Raw genomic sequence first — 25795 nt, 5'->3', positions numbered from 1 at the left:
GGGACTCTTCTAAGTATATACTACAAAATAAAGAAATAATGGTAAGCCTAGCTAATTCTAAACATTTTGCTGCAGGCATACTTCGTTGAAAGCCATCCCATAATGAGGGATGCCATATTTGTTTATAGAACCTGAGAGTGTATATTCAACTAAACCAGCAAAAAGATGTCAGAGAATAATACAACTGATAAAACCATTTATTGTGATTAGAAGTTAGACCTGTCAGTTGCAAAATCTCTCCACTGCGATGTTTTCCTTATATGGAGAGCCCGGAGAGAAATGCATATTTTTTTAAGACACACTCTGTGTCCCTCCTAATCTCCAAAAGTGTTTGAATTCAATCTGCTTCAGAGGAGCCCAACTTCAATTCAGACTTGTCCTGCTTTGAGATTTTCCTCCCTGATTTTGCTTTCCATTTCTCTTTTTCTCCCAGGTTAAGTTCTGAAACTAGAAGGTAAAATGTATTGTGTCCCTTTGTGTAACCTCTAGTGTAGAAGTGGGAAATCTATTTTTTGGTCAAGTGTCACATTTCTTTGGGGGGTAATCTGTCTGGTGTGGTGGTGGTCGGGCTGAAGCCAGAAACAGGTAGAATCAACCCTTTTCTCCCTCTTTCAGCCACATTTTCCTTTCTCTCCTTCCTTCACCACCCATTCAGCTGTCAGCAAAAGGACAGATTTCTCTTTCCCGCTTGAACAGACTGCTTGAAGAAATTAGGCTGAGCCTCGCAGGTTGCCCATCCCTGATCCCCTTCATCTCACAACTTCATTCCCTTTTAAGAAATTCCTTGGCTCAAGAATAACAGTCCCTTGTGGAAAGGCAAGAAACAGAATGACAGAATGAAGCCTAGATGCCTCAAAATGTTATTGTGCAGCAGTCCTCACCTAGCTCAAAGATCTGAAGAGGGAGCGTGAGAAAGCCAGAACGCGGTGTGTAAGGATTGTTCTGGCCAGGAGCAGTGCACACATCATCAGATGGAGGCAGAAGCAGGAGAAAGGAGACCTGTCCTCCAAAGTCCAAAACTTCCTGACTGTACAGACGGAAATCTTTGGCCTGGAGAATTCAAACATGAGAAGTCAATGTTTTATTAGCATGGTATAACCACTTAAACAGGCTTAACTTGTGCTTGACTTTGTCCTATCAACCAGTTGACCATGTACAGGTGATATAATTATTATTATATGTATTTGTATCCCGCCTTTTGCCCAATGCTGGGCCTCAAGGCGGCCTTACAAAGTTCAAAAAATACATGGGGGGGGAGAAACAAAACCATAAACAATTAAAAATACACAACAAAATTATAAGACATTAACATAGATGGAGGGCTGGATTATTCTCCAAAAGATACTCTCCTGCCTATACAGAGAAACGGTAGATTTCTCAACATGGACTGATATTTGCAATTGCCATATGATGGGAAGAAAGTTATAATTAGGTTGTGTAAAGGGGTCCACATGCACAATATATTTCACAGTTATTATACTTTGGATGTGCTACAAAAATCTAGGTCTTCCATTGAGTATTGGCTATTGCGTCCATCATATTCTGGAATCCTTTATAGAACTTAGTTCCATTTAATTTCCACCCACATGGCAACTGTTAACACCTGGTAAAGAGGAAATTGATTGGTGTTGATCCACCCTTTTGTGGCTTTTTATACAGGTGGCTTTTAGAGGTCAGAATGGCTCGGAGACATCCTTTGGACCTTTTCCACCCATGTAGAAACCCTGTTACTAGGCTTTGGCAAAGTAAGATAAAATCCAAAGGGGCTTTACCCCACTTAAGAAGCATATACACTGTGTGGGCAGAGGGTGACGGTGTAACATGGACTTCTATCGCTTTTTCAGACACTTCCTAAATTGATAGGGTTGAATAAGCATCAAATATTAAGAACTTTTAGGATCTTTTAGCTTGAAAAAACGAACCCATCCACCCTCAGCAGCACCTCTCGTGGGCTTTTCTTGATTGATCACACCATGCAAAGTAGGTGCAGATCTCTATTAGCTAGTATCTCTGAGTGCACCCAGATATTCCAGTCTGCACCATTGCTGGAACTGGTTCCCTTGTGGCTTTGAACAGAACCCACCCCAGAACAGGAATGATTCAATGCTGGGCTCTTTGGCTACATAATTTCTGCTTACAGAGAAGAACATCAGTCTGTGTCCTGGCTAAGTCTTCTTTATTTGAAGTAGAATTGTAAGAAAAAAGAATAAACTGGTGCCAGTGCAGATGTGCCCCATTGCATATGCTACAAAGTCTTCTGTGCCTTTTTCTCCCAATACCCACAGTAGAGCCCCACCTAGAATCTACCTCATGCAGTGGGATGTTGACCAGTTGCATCAGTTCTTTGATTGCCCCTTGGAGCTCCTGAAGCAAGAGATTTGGGGTGGTCTCTAAGTCTTGCTCGGTGGGAATGGGCTCCTCCATGCTAGCCAGGTTCTGGAGCCACTCCCACTCCTCCCTTGAAAAGGAGACAAAGCGGTAATGAATGCACAGAGGACTTCTATGTAATAAATGCATGAAAATCAAGCATAGATAATTGTGCAAGTATGTTTGGCCGTGCTTGCTAGTATGTATTTTTGCATTTTTGATGGAAATGTTTTCATAAAGGAAATATGTTTAAAAGCAGCCCATACTGCTTAGATGTCAGCAGGCCTCTTGGTATAGCATGGTTCATTCTCGATATGAAACCTTACTTTCTCTTTTACTTGGGAGGGATTGGGGCAAAGAATAAACTGCATACACCACTCCTGAGTGACAGAAACAAACCCCTTCTTTTGACCACTAACAAGGCAGTAGGGGGCACAAGACTCCTAGATTGGATCCATGAAGCCCTATTCCAGTGGTACTGAGCCAGCAGATCAAATGAGGGACCTATAAATATCACCCTATCACAATCTAAGGTCAGAACAGCAACCTGAGGTAACTCCCTAAGACATAGTTTGGTTGTACTACCAGGCGCGGCTATAAAATCATTAACGTACAGCTAACTGATCTCAGTGCAAAAATATGTCTTTCCCTTTAGCTACCATATTTAATGCCATTGCATGAGCAATTCATCAGATACCTGGACACATCTGCATTTAACTTCACCCGTTGTGCAACCTGCTTCCAAATCTGCCTGCTCAGCTGTGAGTGTGTTGCCTGTGGCCTCACTTGATTTTGTCTATGTTGCTACAGTCAAACTTGCAAGGGCTGGCACTCATCCTACCCTCCTGACAGTTATAGACCCAGTGGGCTAAAGACGTTACCCTAGTTGTCCATAAAGATCTACTTATGCACAAGCCTGGTTTGAAAGCCCTACCTGGAGATGTTTGGGTTGCTCCGTATCTTCATGTGACATAAGATGTTGGGTAACTGTTCAGGCACCAATACTCGAATCTGGTCAACGGCACTGCAGAGTTTCAGGTAACCCAAATACAGACCAGGGGGAAGAGCCTGGCTGCTTCGCTGGTGGTAAGCCAGCTTGTCCTGGGGGAGAAAAAATGACCATAGAAATGGTAGGCCTTCCCCCCCTGTAAATCTTGCTGTAAAATACCACAGAGTTCATTCAACAGAAAGAGAAAGAGAGCCCCTGCAGCAAAGTTAAGGTGACCAGAAACAGCTGTAAGAGAGTCCAAGCCGGGAAGGGTTAAACAGTGGTGGGATAAAATAAGAAGCAGGTCAAACTGAACAGTTTGTGTGGCTTGAATTAAAAGTTCAGTTTAGCTATTTTGTCTGCAGCTTCCAGGTTCCAACCAGGACCAAAAGCCCCGGGAGACAGACTGGCACGGGCGGGAGGCACCGGAAATCTTACAAAGGAGACTGTTGTTGTCAGATATCCAGACTGGTGCTGCAATCTCCAGAAACAGAGACAGCGTTGAACTGGCCCTTTAGTGGTTTGGCCTTTGCTAATCCTGGCAATGGCTTTGAATAAGCAGTTTCAATAGCCCCTTGTACAGGTGCTTGAGTGCCTTTTGTTGTTGGAGACACTTGGCTGAGTGAAAGGAAGTGAAAGGAGAGCGAAACAACTAGAGGGGTCAAGAAGAAGCAGAAAGGCTGGGCACTCACGGAAGAGATTCTTTGCTAAGACCTGCTAACAGGCTGGGAAAACAACTGCTACTGGAAGCAAGAAGAGCAAATGCCTTGAAAAGGAGTTATCTGAATCCCTAGCAAGGAAACCTATGACAACAGGGAAAGCAACTTCTACTTTGCTTCTGCAAAGTACCACGTATCCTGAATAAAAATGAAGCAACAAAGAATGTTACATTGTGCACAACACTGTCTGCTCTAAATTGGCAGAAGCTTAGTTTCTGCACTCCCAAACAAAGCTTAAAATGAGCCAAGTCTCACAAGGGCTTAGCTCCAGAATCCATTGTCAATGCCAAGACTCTACCCTGGAATGTGTAAATGAATAATATCAACCCCAGGCTGCCTTATGCTATCAGACCATCTAGCCCCGTATTGTCTACCCCAATTAGTGGCTTTGAGGCAGGAGTCCTTTCTAGCCCTTTAAACTAGAGATGCCCAGGACTAAACCTGGGACTTTCTCCATGCAAAGCATTTGCTGTTACTGAACAATGGCTCTTCCTCAGTAACAAAGGAAGGCCTTTCCTTCTTCCTTAAGAAACCATAACCAGCCACCTGCATGGTCATCAGCAGCACATCCAGAGCTGTAGGTTCTTCTGGAGATGAGATGGACTTGCGGCTTGTCTGCAGCTTTGAGAGAGGGACCCAGCGGACGCTTTCAAAGGTCTGGTTCGACTTCACCTCCTTTAGGGTCACAACCAAAATGTTGCCCTGCTTGTCTTTGATGGGTTCGAAAAAGACCTGTCCCAGGTCCTGGATTCCCAGTAGACCCTTCGCAAAGATAAAGAAAGGGTGGGGAAAGGGGAGTCAGATTTCTGGTAACTGGCGTCAGAGGGTATATCCTCCATACACTGCAGAGGTGGGGCAGGAAATGATAATTGTGTATCAAAACATCCAGACATGAGCTCTCTTTGCTCTGTACAAACAAAGGCCAATTAATAAGATGGGTTATTACACAAGCAGGGTTTGTGTAATAACACAAGCAGGGCTGCCAACCAATAAAAAGTTATTTTAACAATTCGTTAACTGTCATACCATTACGTACTGCAACTCTTCAGCAAAACTGCTTGTCATAATGTGAATGAACACAACAGTGTCTCCTCATTATGAGGGCTGATTAAAATGGCCCTTGTGCTTCCTGCCACATGCCAAGGCAAACACACATTGTGGAAAACAAACTTGTAGTGGCTTCCATAAAGCTTGACCACATCTGACAGTGGCTACACAGGGCAGTCAGGGAGCTAACAAGCACAGCCTTATCACAGGGGCACCATCATTCACAATACCACCAGTGCTGAAGAGCCCTGCACAAGGGAATTGTGTATGGGAGGGAATGGACATTTTATATCCCACCACCACTGAGTCTTCATCAGTCCCCCGTTTTTTATATAAAATGTTATAATATGCATTATGCATTAATTTCTACTTATCATAAGCTGCCTTAGAGCCCTCTTGTCAGACAAAAGCACATTATAAATAAGTACATTTTCTTTCTCTGGGATCTACACCCACTCAATCAAGGACGATTTTCAAGCATAAAAAGAGTTTGTTCAAGGAGGCTATGATTGTCCCAAGTAAGTGGTATGCATTATACAACATATACAACTCGACTTTTAATTTATTAATTGCATTAGTTAATCATTTAAAGCTTGAACTATTAAGATGCTTGTTAAAATGTGTTTGAAATGTAGCATAATAATAGGTATCATTTTTTCTAGCATTAAATGCAACAGGAAGATGATAACAGAATGGCTTCACAACGTGTGCATTGGGAGTGAAAGATATATCTGAATAACTACTCATACATTATTAGGCTGTTTTATAGACTTTTACCCAAATGCAATATTAATGTTGATGTTGGAAAATAATGAGGAAATTAGTCCCCTAGCCAGGGGACACACCTTAGAGATCTAACGTCTGGAATACCCATCCCCCCAAGAAAGAAAATGCACCAACTCTGATGCGGTTTGTGATTTCTGTTTATTTGTTGTCTGATGACCATTGGTTATGCTTTATTATATTTTATTTATATTGTATAATATTTGTATATTTATAGTATGGTTTTATTGCTGTACACATCCTCGATATGTATTACATGACAGGCAGTATAGAAATATTTTAGATAAAATTAATAAACACCTCATGTTTACTTTTTCAATTGCCATGTTCCTTCTTAAGTAAGGATACATCCTCTTACATTTTCAATCCCATTCAGCTGCCTGGGATGCTCAGTGTATAGAAAGCATTAGATGCATTTAATTGAAGCTCAGAGCTAATGATGCCTAGCCTTAATATCCATGGACTGAGCATGCTACAAGAAGAGTTGCTAGACAGATGTTAGAGTGGCATCTGTGTCTGGCTGGCAGGGACCTGTGCACACACTCATCTTTTAGCACTCTTATAGCTGGAAGAGGCCGTTTTACCTGCATCTGTGAGATGGCCAGGAGCATCTTGAGGCGTGTTTGCAGAACACAGGAACAGGACGACTGGGAGACAGTGACACACTGACGCAGCCACAAGATTTCATCCCACATGCATGACACCTATAGCAAGAAAAGCAACCGGATTGTACAGGTCAATCAGGAATTCCCAGATATTCCTAGCCTTGTGTACACCAGAGACTGAGTTACCGGAGGTCAAGCATCTTTCGAAATTAATAGCGCACGTGAGTTTGTATCCTTGCTGGCAACTGTCTGTTGCTCTAAGGCAGGTATAGAATCTCTTACATAGGTTCTCTCAATTTTAATTTTCTGCAATGAAGTACCAAATTGGGTCTTTGATATAAATGAGAAGATTCAAAGAAGCATATTTCAGTGAACAACACTTCCTTTGTCTTTTAAATTTAAATTTATAGAGGGCTTTTCCACCTACGAGAGTCTTAAATAAGAGAAAAATTTAAAAATCATAAGCCATGTAGTGATGCAGTTTTGCACTGATTATTGTATGGAACTACAACAGGTTTACAACCCTAACATTGCTTAAGGCAGGAGTGGAGGTGGTGAAATTTTGTTTCCACAGATGTTAATTTAGCAGGAAAAGCCTGGCTGCAAATATTGATATATCTAAAATCAGAGTCTTTTCCATGTATTCCTCAGACAACCATGTCATAAAGTACTTGCCTATAATGACACACATTCTAAGTCACTGTACTAAGGAGTCACCTTGGTGAACCAGAGAAAGTCCTGCATGAGCAGGCAGGAGTAGGTGTCATCGATCTCCACCACAGGGATCTGATCTTCATGCGTCACCAATATGTTGTCATCCTTGTAGAATATTGATGCTAGATATAGGCCCCTGGGAAGAGAGAAAATGCCTAGTTTGGGAAGGATTCTGTTCATCAAAGTGTAAAGGCAGAGCAGGGATATTTGGGGGGTGCCTGTGAAAATGAAGCGGAAGGGTGGAAAATGGACCCTCCCCCCTCACTGCTATCTGGGAAACACAAACAGAGTGGGGAGGGGGGTGCACACCTCTTCTTACCTTTTCAGTGTCTTTAAAAATTTGCTGCCAGGGTGAAAGAGATACTTTAGGCTCTTGGAAACAGAGTGCTTTCTGCTCTGTGGCTGATTCTTACAGGATTCTGAGAGGCAAAAAGCATGCAGAAGCCATTATACAAGCCATTATATAAATGCCACTGGCACCTCACTCCCACCCCTGGCTACACAAAATACGCAGGCCCTGTATTGTGAGCAGGGTGATTTTGGGAAGGTATGGAACAAGCTAGTGAAATGTGCAGGATGCACATACGGGGGCCTGTTCAGACAGCACGCTTAGCCACTTGCTTTTGCAGCAAATGGTTAGTGAGCATGTTTAAGCCAAGGTTATGTAGCCACCATGGTTAGGAATGGTTCACATGACCTGCTAAGTCATGGTTCAAACGACACGCTAAGCTGTAACACTTAGCTCAAAATGCATAACCATTGCGGCGTGTCATCTGAACAGGGTCAAAACGTATCCCCGAGTTAACCCAACATGGATCTTCAAGTGTATCCAAACTAAATGGCTGCTGTCCTCTAGCTTTGTAAATGTTTATTTATATACTAAAGACTTGCAGCCAAAGATTTGGCTGGTTAAAATCAAGGTATGAAATTCATTCCCCACTGCGCCCTTTGCCCACGCAGTCCTTCTTTCCTTGCCAAATGGACACAGCTCCTCCTGTCCCTAGATTCTGTGAGATGGTTTCCCAGCACCTTTTCTCCTTGACCTCTCGTTTCTTCAGTTTCCTGCTTTTCAGCCCTGCTTTTCCCCTCAAGCCTCTACTTTCTCCTCACATCTATTCTTGCAGGAGCCTGCTGTTTTTCAGTCTGTTGGCTATTTTGTTACATTTTCCAGCGATGTAGCCTACTGGGACCCTGTCTCTTAGCTTTCTCTCTCCCCCCCCCCTTCCCCGGGAGAAGTGGGGAGGTTTCTTTCCACTTTGCACTATTCATTCTATAACTAAGCTTTTCCTCCTGAAAGGGGAATGGTTGTGAACATTCCATCTCTAGGGAGAGCTAACAGACAAGTGACAACCAGTTTTTAGCCTATTATATACGTACGCAAGATAAAGATTGTAAAGCACAATTAAAAGTAATATATATTGCTTTAATTGTGTGTTATAATTCTCATTGCAGTCATCTTAATAACCCTTTGAGGAATGTCATAATTATTCTATTCTAAAAGGCAGCAGACAATTAAAAAACATGGCAAAATGTTCCAAAATGGATTCAGAGGGAAGTAAAAATAGTAGTTGGATTTGCACCCTTAGATAATATGGATTTTCTCAACTTGCCAGGGGTGCTGTGCCTGTATGTTGTTAGGATTTGAACTCATATCCCACACCACCAACAGATCACACTGGCCAATGATAATTACTTTCACACAGTGCTTGAATTACTGGGGATGGATCCTGGCAACTGTTTTTATAAGGCTATGGGATGCATGATTTGGCTACAATTGTGGGGAGTCAGAGTACAGTTTGTGGGTTTCACTCAGGCCTTTCCTAACTTTTCCTCCTTAATTTCTGCATGGGTTTCCCCAGTTCAGTATTTTGGGTCTGGTCAAGACTTGTTTCTTGGAAAGCAAGACCATAGCAAGGTCCAGCAAATAAAGAGTGGCAGAAGAAGGACTAAACTAGGAGTGAGGAACTACTTTTGCTGAACTGGCATCAGGCCAGGATGATGGGAGCCTAGTGCCAGCAGTGAGTGAGGCATGGCCCAAAGGCATTGTCCAGAGGTGGCTTGGCTGCCTCTTTGCCTTTCCTGATCAGAAAAGAGAGAAGGGAGCGAAGCTGACTGAGCCATGGCCTTGAGGATTGCTCCTTTGGGTTGCTTTGACACAGCCAGGAGCTGTCCACTTGTGCCCTCTCTCTTCTCGGATGGAGGGGCTTCACTTGAGCCCCTCGTGGACTGGATGGAGAGGCCTGGTGCACTGAACTTGGCCCATGGGCTGGAGGTTCCCCATCCGTGGATGAAACGACTATAAGAGAAAAGCTTTGTTGTCTGCTAGGAAACCAGAGCTTCCACCAAGCTGGACCTTGAAAAATTTCCATACTCAATTTTGAAAACCCATCAAGGTTGTTCATATTCACCCCCCCAGTGTCTTGGTCCATGAGAAGACGTTCCCTCTGAGGTTTCCAGCAGCTTGTTTCCTTCATCAACTTTCCCCTTCTCCTTGGAGCACATAGTCTCTCCCTAAAATGCACTTTCTGATGACTTAGAACCGCCCAGAGAGCTCCGGCTATTGGGCGGTATAGAAATGTAATAAATAAATAAATAAATTAGAAGACCCCAGTGATTTTCTTACATTCACTAGGAGCCTAATACAGGTATGTTTATTTTTATTTATTTATTTATTACATTTTTATAAAAGCCATTTGCCATTTTAATGGGATTGGTATTGGTCAGCCAGAATCAGTATCATGACCACATGCAGAGGAATTCATTGTAGGTTTTCACTTAAAACAGGAGTTTTCATTTAAAATAGTTGTGGCCTCACCTAACCCCCATTTCTCCTTTCTACCAGTTATAATTTCTTAGCAAAACCTAAACAGACCATTCAGGAGGCTGATACCCAAACTGCTTCTTGCCATGAAGTGAGACTCACCATGACACACACAGTGCTGGTGCACCGTCTTCACCTGGTTGAGGAGGAGGTCCAAAGCTTCAGCTTGACCTCTTCGCCGTGGTGCACGCCCATCATATTCTCTCCAGTCTGAAGTGGGAAGGAGATCAGAGAAATAGAGAAACAGCAGCACAAGCCCTAAAGAGTTCCTGACAGGTTGCCTTCTAAACCCTCACAATGCATTTTCTGCCCTCATAGCTGTTTCATATCGATGGCCAAAAAATACAGTATGCCATAGAGCTATTTCGTTTTCTTCTGTCCACACCCTTGCTCAAACAAAAACAATGGCACTAAAGCTAGCTACTCATCCACGGAGTTGATGGGTAGGTGAAGATGGGTCAGGATTGGAAAGCCTTACTCTCAGACCAGTGATTTTCAGTTTTCAGACCAGATTTGCCACTGGATCAAATTCTTGCCTAAACTGGCTCACGCCAGTAGCATTGCTATGAATTCACCATCATTTTTTGTTGCTTTCATTCTTTAGATTTTTGAAGAGAGGAGGAGTAGCAGATTGATCAGGGGACAAAGAGGAGAAAGATGACACAGTAGAACAGCTCCCCAACGCCAATGCCTTCCAGAAATGTTGGACCACAACCCACCATCCCCAGATGGCATGGTCACTGGGGCCAGGCTGCAATAAAATATTAAAAATCAGTCCCATATTTTCATTTGGCGTTAAAAAGATCCTGGCTTTCCAAACAGGGAAAACTACTGCCTTAGGCTATCTCTGCAATATAACCAGAGTTTTCTATACCTTTGCATTAAAAATCAAAATCCTGCATTGTACAAATTCCCACGTTCTGTGGCTGGGAAAATAAGTATGTTATACAAACTAGGGGTGCTTCCACATGGAGGTCTCCTAGTGCTGCCAATTAGAAGCCATTTTGCAGCAATTCCATCCTTTTCCTTAATGGATTTTCTGTGGTAAGGAGGATAAAGTGGTGGGAAAACATGGGAGAGGTACGAGTGGAAGATGACGTCGTTTGGAATCCTCCCCGCCCCACCCCCAATAACACTCCATGGCTGGGGCAAAGTGCTAGTATGATAAAAGATGAGTGTGGGAGCACAAAATAATGTTTCAGTATATTTCCTTATGTTTTATGAATTAGCCATGGAAAGGGCAAAAATATCTGGCAACTTTTTCTTTTTTAAAAAAATGAATACTGGAATTCTCAATATGCTGGATTTCTCCACCTGACACTTTTCTTGCACACCACAACTGTGGATGTACAGAAATACAGATTGCCCGATGATTCCTCCTCGTTTTACATCAGAGGACACGAGTTCAGGCTTAAGCGGTGCAAATCATGTTAGGCAACACGGAGGCAATAGCCCAAGAGCAGTAACCACTGGTGGGAACTGCTTGCAAGGATGATGGAATTTAACAGCTGCCGCCAGTAGGAGGAGATGACAAATCACAGTAAAAACAAGGTTGTGTCTGTTGCAGCTCCTTTCAGTGTTTCCACAGCCTCACTCCTGCTGCTTGGCCTTCAACTGGGCAGAAGTTTCTTCAGACCAACGGTGAGAGGCAAATTCACCTAGACAAATAAACAGAACCTCTTCCCCATGCTTCTTAGTTATGAGGTGGCAGAGCTACTGAACAGCACTGGCAAGTGTGCGGGGAACAGCTCTTTTACATTAACTTTACATTAATTGGTTTACGCACTCCCCCATGCCGCTGTTTTCCATGGAAAGATCAGCTCTGTTAATTTTGGCTGAGGCCTGCTGCTATTTTTAGGTGCTTTAAAAACACCCAGGGAGGTGCCTCACACTTTTACGTGACAAACGTTGGTTATTTTTATTTAGGGGAGAAATATTTTCTTTAAAATGTGAGAGCAAGCAATAATTTATGTTCTGTATTGGGCTGGACATTATAGCTACCTACAATATTACACAGCCCTTGGCTGAAGGGCACAATCCATCACACTTAACTCGCAAGCAACCTCTAATGTGGTCACAATGTATTCCCACCCCAAAGCCACATGGATTCTCTTTCAATGCTTTGCCCTTCTGGATTTAGGAAGCAGTACCTGAATGTGGCAACCAGCAGAGGAGGAGAAAAGAATCCTATTTCAACTGCACACATGGGGCAGTGGCTTAAAGGTGAATGTCTCATGACGGAGAGCAGTACTGGCCATGAAGGAGACATGATTTACATTCTTTTTTATTGTAAATAACGCCACTATTAACCACAGCAGCCCTGGCTTGCCTTAGCTGCTGCAAAACAAATGGAAATCATTCTTGGCTGCAGCAGCATCTAGTAGAAATGAGTTCCACAATCTAACTGCATTGTGTGTAGGGGAAAATATAATTCCTAATGTTTTTTCCCACGTTTCACTGAATTCTGTTGCGCAATGTGCAGTTTACAAAAATGTTATAGTGGGGCAAAAAGCTCCCCACAATGCATTTTCAGAGGTGGGGGAGGGGGCTTCTCTATAGGATACGAGGCTGCAGAGGATTTCCTTAGTTTTTCTTCCTTTTAAACAAAGAAGAGTTGTTGTCACTTAAAGCAGTGGTGGAGCTCCAGTCAGGAGCCCACTGGCTGCCACTGTCCTACAGAATTCATGAATGGGAGTAACATGATGATATGATGCCGTGTTGTTCCCAGGGGCATTGTAGGTTAAAAAAAGAAAAGAAAAAAAAAGGCCAATTTTGATCCGTAAGGGCAGATAAGCTTAGTAGTGGTGACTAACACAGAAGCTGTGCTGAGAAACCCTGAACCCTGGAAGCTGTAATACCCACATCACCTAGGTTGTTTGGGTTTTTTTTTTATGTATAGCAACACACTTAAAACAGCAGGGCATTGTTATCCAAACCCTTGTTTGTCTTCAAAGTGCTCCAATACAATTTTGGGCTTTTGTTTTTATGTGTATACCTGTACAGTCTGCGGATCACCACCAATCTCTAGAAGATGACTTTCTGACTTCTGAGGCCAGTCAAGTAGCATTAAGGCAGCAACACCAGAATGCTCCCTGATGTTCACACTTACTTGAGGGGATAGCAAAGGGTGGTACTGAAGTTTGCGGAGGTCCCCAGCCCTTCATGTTGTAGGCAAATACTTGGACATAGTAAGCTGTACCCTGTGGGGAAAAGGCAAGGAATAAGGAGTAACTGAAACTAGAAAACAACCTATAACTCAGCAACCATACAGGGTGAAGTGTGGCTTCCGTTCCCCTTTCCCATAACAGAATAAACAGTTATTCTCTATAGCATGCTGTTGCTGAAAGGAAGGCAGGGATGGTGCAGTGTGACCCTACCTGCAGCCCCCTCTAACCTAAAGGGATCTTGGAAAAGCAGCACAGGTCATCACCATCTTGCAGGATTTTTTTTAATGGCCTAATAACTCTTCAATCTTCCCCATCTGTTAAGAGTCCAGAGTCAAGCTGCTGCTGAGATCTGGAACAACCCAGATAGTTTGCCAGGTTGATTTCTGATTGGATTCCAGGCAATCTGTAGAGCATTGGGTTCAAAATGAATCCAAATTAGGGCTCCAGGTAACCCTGTAGCTCCTCAGAAGTCTCCAGCCCCTGATGTGATGTCACAGCGCTGTGTATAAGGCCCAGAGACATCAGGCCATTCTGTGGCCCACCCGCCATGTATGGGATTCTCCCTGCTGAAGCCATAGTTTGCATTACGTACTGGAAATGAGCTGGGCCTCAACAGAGATGTGAAGGCTGCAGCAGAGTTTGAGGCGTCCAGTCTGCAGTGCAAGCCAGTGAGGTAATTGCTTTGCATCAAAACTGCTTAGCAAACCAATGCAGACCTGAGTCCAGATTAACTTTCCGGATGGCCAGCAGATTCCCAGGAAATAAATCTGAAATCCACCCTGAATCCTATGCTGCCCCTTGACCGTGCAAAAGCATATTCCAAATGCTTACTTCTGTATTCAATTCCTGGATGTGTATTATCAGCCTGCATCGAAAGGAACGGGACCTAGTTCTCCACAGGAAAGCAATGCCAGAGGTCCGTACCAGATACCTTAAATCCAAAATCCCAATCTGATTGTGTTTAACAGTTCTGTTTCACATTGCAGAGTTTTGTGTCGTGTGTTGTCTTCAAACGTACGGTCAGAATCGATAGCCACAGCCAACTGAACCATGTCAGCTGACTGACGACTCCGTGGCCTCACACAGTCGGCTTCACAAGCCACCATTTCCATCACATATAATGTACTGAATCTAAGCCTCCTCAGGAGAGTATGGAATCAGAGCAAGCCCCACAGGCCATTTGATTCAAAATCATGTCCTCCTGTATATCCCAGCCTCGTCTCCATGTACAACTCACAACCATGCTGTGAGCTCCGAAGCCTGGCTCCTGTTTGACTCTTGGAAACTGTCCACCACACAATGGGGAGGGGACAGCTGACAGGCAGCGTGGGTCCTGCAGTTCCCAGAGAGATAAAACAGCAGGGGTGGGGGGCAGGCCCCAGCCTGCCCATGACCTCCATACACTCAAGGGCTAGAGCGGAAGGACTGATTCCCATCTCCAATTAGCCATGGAGCTGGTGGGGAGAGTTTGATCTTTGCAGGTGGTGGGGGAACCAGCTTCTGATTTATTAGCTTGGGGTGGGATGTGAGAAGGCGCACCAATGGGTGGAAATGACAGAGAGAAGGGGCACTGTAGGACACATGGCTCAATGAATAAAGCTTTCCTCCCGTCTTCAGGACACTGAGATTTCTGCCTGGGGAAACCCCATGCCTTCCATACACTGAAAAACATGAAGTACTCCTGTCACTTAGTACTTCATATTTCACAGAGAAATTGTAACTGCAGCCCAATTCCCTTCCCAACCCAACCCCCCCACCATAAAAATGATTTTATTGGATCTCTAACTTTGATGTTCACCTCCAAAGCAACACATCTGACACAACCAAACAGATTACCGAAAAACACTTTGTATTGGTTCATTGCTGGCTTGCACCCTTCTATTCTTCTGGCAGCTGTTGCTTCTTGGTGCCATTTCCCCTCACAGCCTCATTCCTAGAGTAATAAAGGAGCTAGTAGAAGAATTCTCAGAACCACTGTCTATCATCTGCGAAATCATGGAAGATGGGTGAAGTGCCGGATGACTGGAGGAGGGTTAACACTGTCCCTATCTTCAAAAAGGAGGAACCTGGGAACTACAGACCAGTCAGTCTGACATCCATCCCTGGGAAAATCTGGGAGCAGATTATAAAGAAGTCAGTTTGTAAGTTCCTTGAAAACAATGCAGTGATTATTAGAAGCCAGCATGGATAATTTGATCTCATTTTTTGATTGGGTAACCTCCCTTGTGGACTGTGGGAATGCTGTGGACATAATATATCTTGACTTCAGCAAAGCTTTTGACAAAGTGCCCCATGATATTCTGATTAACAAACTAGCTAAAAGTGGGCTAGATGGAACAACTATTAGGTGGATCCACATTTGGCTACAGAAATGGATTCAAAGAGTGCTTATCAATGGTACTTTCTCAAACTGGGGGGAGATAACAAGTGAGGTACCGCAGGACTGTTCTGGGCCCAGTGCTCTTCAACATTTTTATTAATGATTTGGATGAGGAGGTGCAGGGAATGCTTGTCAAATTTGCAGATGACACAAAATTGGAAGGGATAGCTAATACCCCGGAAGACAGAAACAAACTTCAAAGTGATCTTGATAGGGTGCTGGGCTGAAAACAACAGAATGAAATTTAGTAGGGATAAATGCCAAGTTCTACACCCACGAAAAAGAAACCAAATGCACAGTTACAAGATGGGGGATACTTGGCTCAGCAATACTACAAGCGAGAAGGATCTTGGAATTGTTCTAGATCACAAGCTGAATATGAGCCAACAGTGTGATGTGGCTGCAAAAAAACGAAATGCTATTTTGGGCTGCATTAATAGAAGTATAGCTTCCAAATCGTGCAAGGTACTGTTTCCCCTCTATTCGGCACTATTAGGCCTCATCTTGAGTACTGCGTCCAGTTCTGGGCACCACGCTTCAAGAAGGATGCAGACAAGCTGGAGGGGGTTCAGAGGAGGGCAACGAGGATGATCAGGGGTCTGGAAACAAAGCCCTATGAGGAGAGACTGAAAGAACTGGGCATGTTTAGCCTGGAGAAGAGAAGACTGAGTGGAGACATGATAGCACTCTTCAAGTACTTGAAAGGTTGTCACACAGAGGAGGGCCAGGATCTCTTCTCAATCCTCCCTGAGTACAGGACATGGAATAATGGGCTGAAGTGACAGGAAGCCAGATTCCAGCTGGACATCAGGAAAAAATTCCTGACTGTTAGAGCAGTGCGACAATGGAACCAGTGACCTAGGGAGGTTGTGGGCTCTCCCATACTAAAGGCATTCAAGAGGCAGCTGGACAGCCATCTGTCAGGGATGCTTTGAGGTGGATTCCTGCAATGAGCAGGGGATTGGACTCGATGGCCTTATAGGCCCCTTACAACTCTACTATTCTATGATTCTTCACACTGCAGTTTAATTCAAGAAGCTGTAGTGGCTCATGTGGTTTTGTTATGAGTATCAGTGATGTGAGACATTGCATTGTGATGCCACTGACAAAATCATGAGAGCCGGTGTGGCACAGGGGTTAGAGTGTTGGACTGAGACCTGGGAGATTTTGGTTTTAGTTCCCATTTGGGCATGAAGCTCACTGGGTGACTAGTCCAGTCACTGACTCTCAGCCTAACCTACTTCACAGGGTGGTTATAAGGATATTTTATAAGGTATAACTAGGATATTTTGTAGATAGATGGGATATAAATTGAATATAATGCAAGCCGCCCTGGGTTTCTTGTAAGAGGAAAAAAAGCGGATATAAATGTAATAATAAATAAAGATGGATAACCACAACCAATAAGATTAAACAACACTTTGGGTAAATGAGGACAAGGGTTGTGAAGGCAAGAAAGAGGAAAGAAAATGGCACCAGTAGAACATCCCTGAAACCATTAATGTGTTCAACAAGAGCCGAAAATTGTCATAAGTGGGAACTCAGTTTCAACACTCATGAAAAAGAACACAAGACAAGGGAAGCAATTTCCACTCAGCCCTACTTTTTACCTCCCCAAATTATCTAGAACGCATGAATTCTCGTTTATGCTCAGGCCATTTCATTTTCTGAAATATAGGTGAAATGTTCACCATGATCCCCAAACAGTGTATTATTTGCCCCAGAAGCCCCTCTGCAACATTCCTCTGTGGCAAAGAAGAGCTACTTCCAGGCCTATGCTAAAACCCGTTTCCCCGATAAACTAGCATTGCATGTAGGGTGATTTTTTTGTTTGTTTTGTTTTTTACATGGGAAGCACGTTCAGACATTTGGTCCTCTCTCTTCAGTCTTGGGTGGTACAGTTCAGAAACAGATGTATGACGTGTATCCACTGATCGTATTTCTCTTTCAAGCACTTTCCCACGCTACACGTACAAGCAGGCTTTGGATGAGGTTGCTACCTCCTTTCTCCCCTCCATCCCTTTGGCGAACTCTGGCTCCTGACCTATTGCTGCTGCTTGCTCCACACCCTTGGCCCAGTTGAGCTGTTACCAGGTTCACCAGTAAAGCCAGCTCTGACTACACTTATCTCTATACCAGGAAGCAGGGCAAAATGTTTATTACTATTTTACAACTTGGTAACAAGGCACAAACCAAGTGCGCTTACCTGGAATAGAATCTGGGGTGCCGCTGGATCCCCCGTTCAAGTTTGTGATCAGGGCCCCAGGGCGCGTGGTGCATCATGTTACCTGGCAAATTCTATCCCATTAGGTCTCAACAGACCACAGTATGCTAACATGGTCCCTTGCATATGGTTAATTAAAATAATCATTGTGGCGTGTGAGAATATACTGATCCCTGAAATGGGTATATTCCTTAAGAAAAACATTTGGTGAAAGCATTTGGACAACTTCAGATGCCTGCTGAGAGGTGGTCAATGTAAAGTTGGCCTTGCATTTTGGTAACTTAGAACAAAAAGTCCGGGTTGGAGGGTCAGTCGGGGTCATGCCCTGAAGTAGCCTTGTGGTTCAACCCACGGCACAGTAAGTCACTCACCGAGATGAGGCCGTGGATGGTGAGATGTAGGTTTTTCAGCTTGTCGATCACCACTTCGCCCAGTGGTGGGGAAAAGGTGGGGGAGCAGCTCCACTCGACTGCAAACAAAGGAAAAGCACAGCCACTCTGTCAGTAATTGGGAGTCTTTCATCAGCAAGGCGAAAGATGTAGCGCTTGGCAGGCAGACAGGGCTAGATTAGAGAGCTGGGCTGCTGGGGATGGTACAGCTGCTGTAAAGGGATTGACTGTGAAACTGAAGACCCAGCTACAGCAAGACCAGCTGTGCATACTGGAAAAATGTCTGAGAAAAAGGGATGGAAGAGAGGGTTTTTTTTTCAAGGGGGGGGGGAAGGGAGGTGTAAATTGCAAGGGAGCAATAACAGGGCACACCTTTCTCATATTCAAAGGGCCATGCTCCCTGCCAAATGCGCAATGCAGGAGCTGCACATCGTGCAAGAGGAAAGTCGCTCTAGTTAGGGTGACTTCAACTGCATAGCTCAGCACAGGAGACCCAACAGAAACAGCGTTAAAGCCCAAAGGCAGGCCAAATAGATGAAAAGACAGACAGATGAACCCAGAGATAAAAGAGAGAGAGCACAACAGATGGACCAAACAAAGGCGACACAGAGAAGGGGGTGGGGGATAGATAGACAGAGTAGATTAAGTGGCAGGATTTGGTGGTGACTGGTAAAGGAAAATTCTTCTGAAAGCCAAAGTTATGATGACAGGACGCACAGGATTTAAACTGATGGGAAATCTATGTTGAGGGAGCAGGTGTTAAAGCCAAAAAAGGAACACGCTTTTGTGAGATCCAAACAGCAGCCCGGAGATGGGACAGAGTCCTGGCATTCAACTCTGGGTGAGCACCCAGGGAGAGAAGAAAGGGCTGAAACCTTTAGCAAAAAGTGACTTGCCCAGTACGGAGCCACCCCCATTTGGGCACTACCATAAATCAAAGCCGCTTCTTTCTTCTTCTAGCATTACACAGGAAGGCGCTTTCCACCACATTTCCAGAACAGCATATGGTGGCAAAGCGGTGAAACTGATTCAGGTCCCAGGTGGCCACCAACAGAGGTGGACTGGAAAGAAGGCATGGAAATATGTCAAATTTCACAACTGGAAAACCTAATCTCAGTAATCTCCATGTATTGTGGAAGTTAGGAGAAAATCCATCAACTCAGTTTTCAAATACCTCAAATGCAATATCGGGATTTGCAAAATGAGGAAGAGATTAGCAGTGACTGAGCTGAAGAGGCTCATGGGAACTAGCGTGTGCATGTCACTGAGGGCCAGGGTGGGAGGGAGGATATTTGGGTTATTATCAGCCACTCTTCAGCTAAAAGTCCTGGAAACACAAATACCAAAACCCAGAATAAAATGAAGAAATGAAGCAGTGGACAAATAAAAGTTCCAGCATAAACAGATTTTAAAAGTCCGGGGCAAATAAAACAGCATTAAAAGAAGAAAACAAGGCTGGTTGCCAGGTGAACCTCCCAGGGAAGGGATTCCAGGGGCACCGCTCCAGGGGTGGAGAGACCATATCTCTGGCCACCACTCACCTTACCTCTGATGCCATGGAGTTGGAGAAGGGCCTTGGAGGATAATCCTAATAACTGGGCAGGTTTATGGGGGGAGAGGTGAACTTTTAGGTATCCAGGTTCCAAGCTGTTTATTCATTTTTAACCCACTCTTCAGCTAAAAAGGGCCCCAGAGCTACTGAGATATGATCAATAAAAACAAACAGTCCCTGTCCACAGGCTTACAATCTAAGAGGCATGGCACAAGAGGAGAAAAAGCAAACTCAAGACACCGAATCTTTAAAGTTGAACAGTAGTTCTTATAATATCCAGCTGGAAACCATTCAGGGAGAATCAAAGCCTGATGGAACTGAACTAGGCTGATGGAATGGCCCTGCTGCCCACCTCTCCGCTGCTACTTGACAGAACGGCTACAAAACTGCAACGCAGGGCACATACCCCACCCCACCCCACCCGGGCTGTAAAGGGTAAAACCAGCATTTAGAACTGTGCTTGGAAGCACACTAGGAGTCGTGTCCCAGTTTCATAACTAGTGACACCCAGCTGCTGTATTATGCACTAGGCTGCAGTTTCTGAACTATCTTCGAAAACAGCCCCATGTACAACACAATGCTATAATCCAAACAAGATGTTACCACGGAATCGATAATCATACTCAGGCTATCTCTGTCGAAGAGGGGTTGCAGGTGGGACACCAGTTTCAGGTGGTGAAAAGCCTCCAAAGATAAGGCCAGGTCTAAAAGCACTCCATGAACCTGAACTTTCAGAGTTAGGGCAACCCTATCCAGAACAGGCTGACCTCTACATCCCAAGTGGGACGAACCACTACCAACAGCACCTCTGTCTTGTCTTGATTGAGCTTTATTGGCCCTCATCCAATTCTTTACTGATCCTAGACAGCGGTTCAGGACTTCCACAGCGTCACCTGAGTTTGATGAAAAGGATAAACAAGAGCTGGGTGTCATCTGCATACTGATGACAACTCACCCCAAGTCCTGGAATGTCCTCATTCAGCTGTTTCATGTATATGTTAAACAACATGAGGGACTAAACAGCCTGCAGAACATCGTAGTGTACCTGCCATGGTGCAGAGCACTAGACCCCCAACACCACATTCTGAAAAAAGCCATCCAAATAGGAACAGAACAGTGTCCTCAGTTCAAATCCTAGATAGCCGGTCCAGAAGAATACCATGGATGATGGTACTGAATGCCACTCAGAGATCCAGGAGAATCAACAAGGTCATGGATAGCCCTGAACCAACCACTTCTGCTGGACAACACTGTGAGGATGGAATGGTGATGGAGAAGTATTGCTTCACTGCCCCCAACATCTCTGAATAAACTCTAAAGGCAGCTCATATCTGCATTCAATTCTACTCTCTTTAAGGTTTTTACTACCTGCATTCTAGCCATCATCTAAACTGCTTAATTGCTCCCAGTTCCCCAATAAAACAAGGAGCTGCATGGAGTTTGCACAATGAGAGAGATGAAGAGTGATCGTGTCAACTTGCCTGGATCATCTCCATATACCACAGAGTAACCAGGGCATCAATGGGAGAGCAAGCTAGCCATGCTAACGGAAAAGTCCCTAAGGACTGTACAGGAATCCATCTAGATCTATCAGCTGTTCTAAGTGGTTACCCAGTTTGCAGAGGAAAGAAGTCTGGGTAAGGCTAAACCTCATATGGCCATGACAAAAGAATCAGAGAATACTCCTCCACATCCACATCACCATCCTCTTGCATGGATGAGAACATCAAATTCATAATGTCGGACACCTCTATGGATACTACGGTGGTCATGAAATACTGAGCCATCCCTGACAAGGTAATGCTAGCTTGTATTTTGAAGTCCTCCAGGGACCACCATCCTGAGCCTTCAACACTAAGATCACCTCCATCAGCTCAGACAAAGAGGCTGTTCAACAACAAGATGGCCTTGTTCTGTCGCAGCTGCCCCACACAAGGTACAAACATCCAAAATAAGAAGGATAGAATCCTTATATATCACCACATCCCATCCACCCAACCTTGGGCAGTCAGCCTGTGTTGGTGTTGTACCAAGAATTTGGGTGGACACAACTGAAAATCTGTCCCCTGAGCTAGTCTGCTCAGGTCTCAGTAATCCGTAACAGAAATAGCCCTTTTCTTCGAATTTATCTCTTTTATTATAGGCCAACCTGGCGTTCACAACAGCAGCACCAGGCTCAAAGGCTTTTAAATAAGGTAACATGTCTCAAAGGCTGGAGGAATGTGAGGTAGCCATTTCTGATCCTTTTTCTTCTCAACTGACCTATCTGCCCCCCATTACTGTTATCTATTAATCTTGGGTCCCCAGGCTCATTGAAAAACCAAGAACAAAAAGAACCAAATCAGCCTTCCTTGCAACATAGTGCCTATTGTACAATCTCAAAAATAAATTAATCCGTGCAATCAGAGCTCCCAGTAGATTGTAAAATGTGCTGGGATACTTAATGTCAGAAATTACAGCTATTTAATATACACAAAGAATCAGCTAATTTTCTTGGGTGTCATGTCCTCAAATAGCCTGGTGAGCCCCCAGATTCTGTTATAGTATCGCTATGATTATTCATAATGCACCTAAAGCTTGTTAGGCAGTGTGCAACAATTAAAAAACAAGACAATCCCTGCCTACAGGCTTACAGTCTCATAGACGTGATAGGAAAGGGAAAAAAGAATGGGAGAAGAAACACGAAAACAAGCAAATTCAGCCACTAGATTTTCATAAAGCTATATAGTATATAATAAACTTTTAAAAAGGCAGTGGTGACTGATGATGGCACTGAGAGGATGACAACTCCCAGCCCTTAAGGCAGCTGAACTATATGTTATGAGATGGTGATGTAATTATATCCAGACAGATTTTAGACCCTCTAAACTACGTTTCAGTAGCCACTGAACTACGCCGATGTATTTCTTTTTCACTTTGGACCCTCTCATCTTCAGTATATAGCCATACATTATACACCTCAAAATGGCAGTCAGTAATTCACAAAAGATGGATCTTGAAACTGGATTTATGAGCCCCCAGGAGTTAATTAGGATGTGATTTCCGGGTGAAGGGTTGTCACTTCTTCAAAGGGGTGGGGGAATCAATTCAGAGGATCCCATAAGTTATATTATCAGGAAATTTATTTATTTATTTATTTAAAACATTTATATCCCGCCCTATATCATTAAGTTCTCAGAGCGGTGTACAGATAAAAGCATACAGTATAAAACAATAAATACGGCTTTGAGCAACCTATGAGTTTACCTTTGTATTTGGTGACCACAGCCGAATTCACGCTTAGAGGTTCTTGGAAGGAAACTTCCACAGAAGTGCTGCTGGCCACTGAAAGGTGAACATTCATGGGTGGATCTGGAACCCCTGAGGACAGATAGCATAGATGTCAGAAGGGACACTTCCAGGTGTACAAAGCCTGTGTGCTAGCTGCCCATCACAATGATTATAGGAAAACCTGTCTCTTTTGCAAAAAAGGAAGAAAGATCCTGAGAAGAGATATGATTGCATTCTACAAATATGTGTGTAGTGAGGCAGGGAGCTTGGATCAGTAGAAGGGGAGAATCAAAGAAGCCTCCCTTAGACTCAGTACTCAGATTATGGAGGAAAAGAAAAGGGGGCACGTAATGAAATCCACAAATTCAAAACGGACTCCCACTTTCAGCCAAATCATGCCCCTCCCTGGTAGCCTTCTATGACAGTAGCAAAGAAGGTCACCATAAAAGATGAGGGGGAGTCAGGCACTGCTACAAATGTGAAAGCAACACCAGAGTGAGTTAACTTGTGATGCATGAAAACTGAAAAAAAATTCTTCAGGAAGCTTAGCAGCTGGATTGACTTTTATAGTCAAGGACTCACTGTGGCCCATTATATTTGGGATTTGAAATAAATTTCCCTAAAAAATCAAATGAGCAACGGGGTTGATTTTACCTGCAACACCTGCTATTATTTGGGTCATTTTGGAATGTTCAACTAAATGAACTAATAATAAGCAACCTCTGTCATGGTGTAATTATTAATGCATGTAGCCCACTATGACCCTACAGGCTGTCTTCATTTATTATATACACCAGCATGTTGGACCTGGGTAGGCGAAGTACATTAATGTATGTTCACAAACACAACAACCTGAGACTAATCTCTTAGAGATCCTTAGTATGGTGGATCCTATGCCAATGCTTGGGGTTGGGTTGGATGACCTTGAGGGTGCTTCTCTGATTCTTTCTTGGAGCAACTCCAGAATGCAGGTTCTTATTTCCCATCTGATAACCCTGCAGTGACATGATCGATGCTCCCATCCCTGATCTACTTAGATGGTGGTGAGAAGCGCTCTGCTCTGCCAGGCACTCACGAGCATGCTCAAATCCAGCATTCATGCGCTTGTAAAGCCGATAGCGCCACTCCCAGGCTTTCAGCTGTTTCTCTTTTTCTGAGCAGTCTGCGTTGGGCACCTCATTCGCCACTTGAGCAGTAAGATCGTTGACGCGCTGCTCTGCTTCCCGGACCAGTGTTGACAGGTGCAAAGACCGACTCTCCAGGCTCACAACTTTGCAAAAGGAATAGAGGAGAAAGAGAGGGATGAAGTTAAGATGAGGCATTAGAAAAGAAGAAGGAAGAACATCTGTGACTAGGCACAAACCTGCCTGAAAGTCCCCAAGGAGATCCCCTGCAGCTTTACACTCTGAAAACCTCCCATGCTGAGCCCAAGTAGCACACCTAGATTTCCATTTACCAAGCAATATGGGATCAGTTATTTGTTCAACTGTGGTTCTTTCTAGTTAGTAGATGAAACCACAGCACTTCTCCTTCACAAATGTTTCTGCGAGCCGACTGACATTCTGGTGCCTCTTAATTGCAGATTTAGATGCCTGGCTACCCACTCCCCCAGGATACATCAGGGAACAGAAATCCTTTTTGGAGTCAGCACAGCCTCACCACAGACAGCAGGAGGCAGCCACCAGCTCAAAACAAGCCTTTGGATAGCAAGTCAGAACTACACCCTAAAGGATGGCCTCTAGGATCTGTTTAGTAGGGATTAAAAGACTCCAGAAACTATGAGGCTTGGTGTTGGAGGATGGTAGCTATAATCCTCCTGTTAGCAGTTTTCAGAGAAAAGTAAAATGAATGAATGCAGCTTGTCTAGCTGAATCAACATTAAGCAACACAATACATTTTTGTATTTCCTATACTGAATGAAAACACACACCCTAAATTGACTACAATTTCCTCTTGATTTTAAAACGGCTTTTCTGCTTTCCAACCTGCATCAACAACATTCACATTTGCATGTCTGATTCACATTAGTCATCATGATGAATTCATGACTGAAAAGGATTTCTAGACATCATTTAGGAAAACACCCTTCTCCTGAGGGAAGACTCAAATGGGACGTTGTGCTTCTCCCCTGGCCTATGGCTCTGCATTCTCCTCCAGTTTTCCTGCTGGATCTGGTTGCACCCAAATCCTTGCAGCTCTCCATTGTACCACACAGACACTGACCTGCCCCAGTTCCAGTGCCTTCAGCAGGCAGCCGTGTGGCAGCAAGGGACCATAGCAATCAGTTGCTGGATATCCCCACATACAGCTGGCACCCGGGACACATGTCCCTTTATCAAATGGGCTCTAGTTTTGCTGCTGCTTTTTGAGAAGTAGCATAATGCAAAGTGTAGTAGACGGCCCACAGTTGGCGTAGACATCTTTGCAAGCTGCCTGTGTGAGGTACCTGCCCTTCCTCAGCTCACATGTGTTAAGAACAAGAGAAGACCCCCATTGAGGTTCAGTGTTCATGTGCTTTATTCACTGGAATCTCTTGGTTTGCCTGACTCCTATGGCCAGACAGCAAAGAAATACACACCTCTTTTGGAGTTCACTACCTCCTTTCACTGAACTCCATTATTACCCACATTGCCAGCTAGGCCTGTGGCTACTCTCTGTGTGGGCCACCCAGCAAACAGAGACCCCAGTGGCTGCATCCAGCACAACCTATTTAGAGTGTGTGTGAGAACTTGTGGGAGAATATCCACATCTCTAGGGACAGAGTGCTAA

General features: G+C 44.1%; 1 protein-coding gene across 2 annotated transcripts in view; it reads right to left on the bottom strand.

Annotated features, from left to right (window-relative positions):
- The window catches only part of LOC134410191 (ankyrin repeat and fibronectin type-III domain-containing protein 1-like), a 328172-nt gene that overhangs the window by 7770 nt on the left and 294607 nt on the right, over window positions 1–25795 (bottom strand). For both annotated transcript variants that reach the window (XM_063143337.1, XM_063143339.1), the window contains 12 exons: window positions 24102–24296; window positions 23003–23116; window positions 18187–18284; window positions 13154–13244; window positions 10147–10254; window positions 7543–7642; window positions 7227–7359; window positions 6489–6608; window positions 4621–4836; window positions 3302–3468; window positions 2308–2458; window positions 882–1050 (listed from right to left, as the gene is read on the bottom strand). In XM_063143337.1, coding sequence (XP_062999407.1) covers window positions 882–1050; window positions 2308–2458; window positions 3302–3468; window positions 4621–4836; window positions 6489–6608; window positions 7227–7359; window positions 7543–7642; window positions 10147–10254; window positions 13154–13244; window positions 18187–18284; window positions 23003–23116; window positions 24102–24296 — 1662 coding nt within the window. The remainder of the gene's footprint in view (window positions 1–881; window positions 1051–2307; window positions 2459–3301; window positions 3469–4620; window positions 4837–6488; window positions 6609–7226; window positions 7360–7542; window positions 7643–10146; window positions 10255–13153; window positions 13245–18186; window positions 18285–23002; window positions 23117–24101; window positions 24297–25795) is intronic.

Source organism: Elgaria multicarinata, chromosome 17 (assembly GCF_023053635.1).
Source record: "Elgaria multicarinata webbii isolate HBS135686 ecotype San Diego chromosome 17, rElgMul1.1.pri, whole genome shotgun sequence".
Classification (NCBI taxonomy): Eukaryota; Metazoa; Chordata; class Lepidosauria; order Squamata; family Anguidae; genus Elgaria; species Elgaria multicarinata.
Note: the sequence above shows the minus strand (reverse complement) of the source record. Positions and strands in the feature narration are given on the sequence as shown.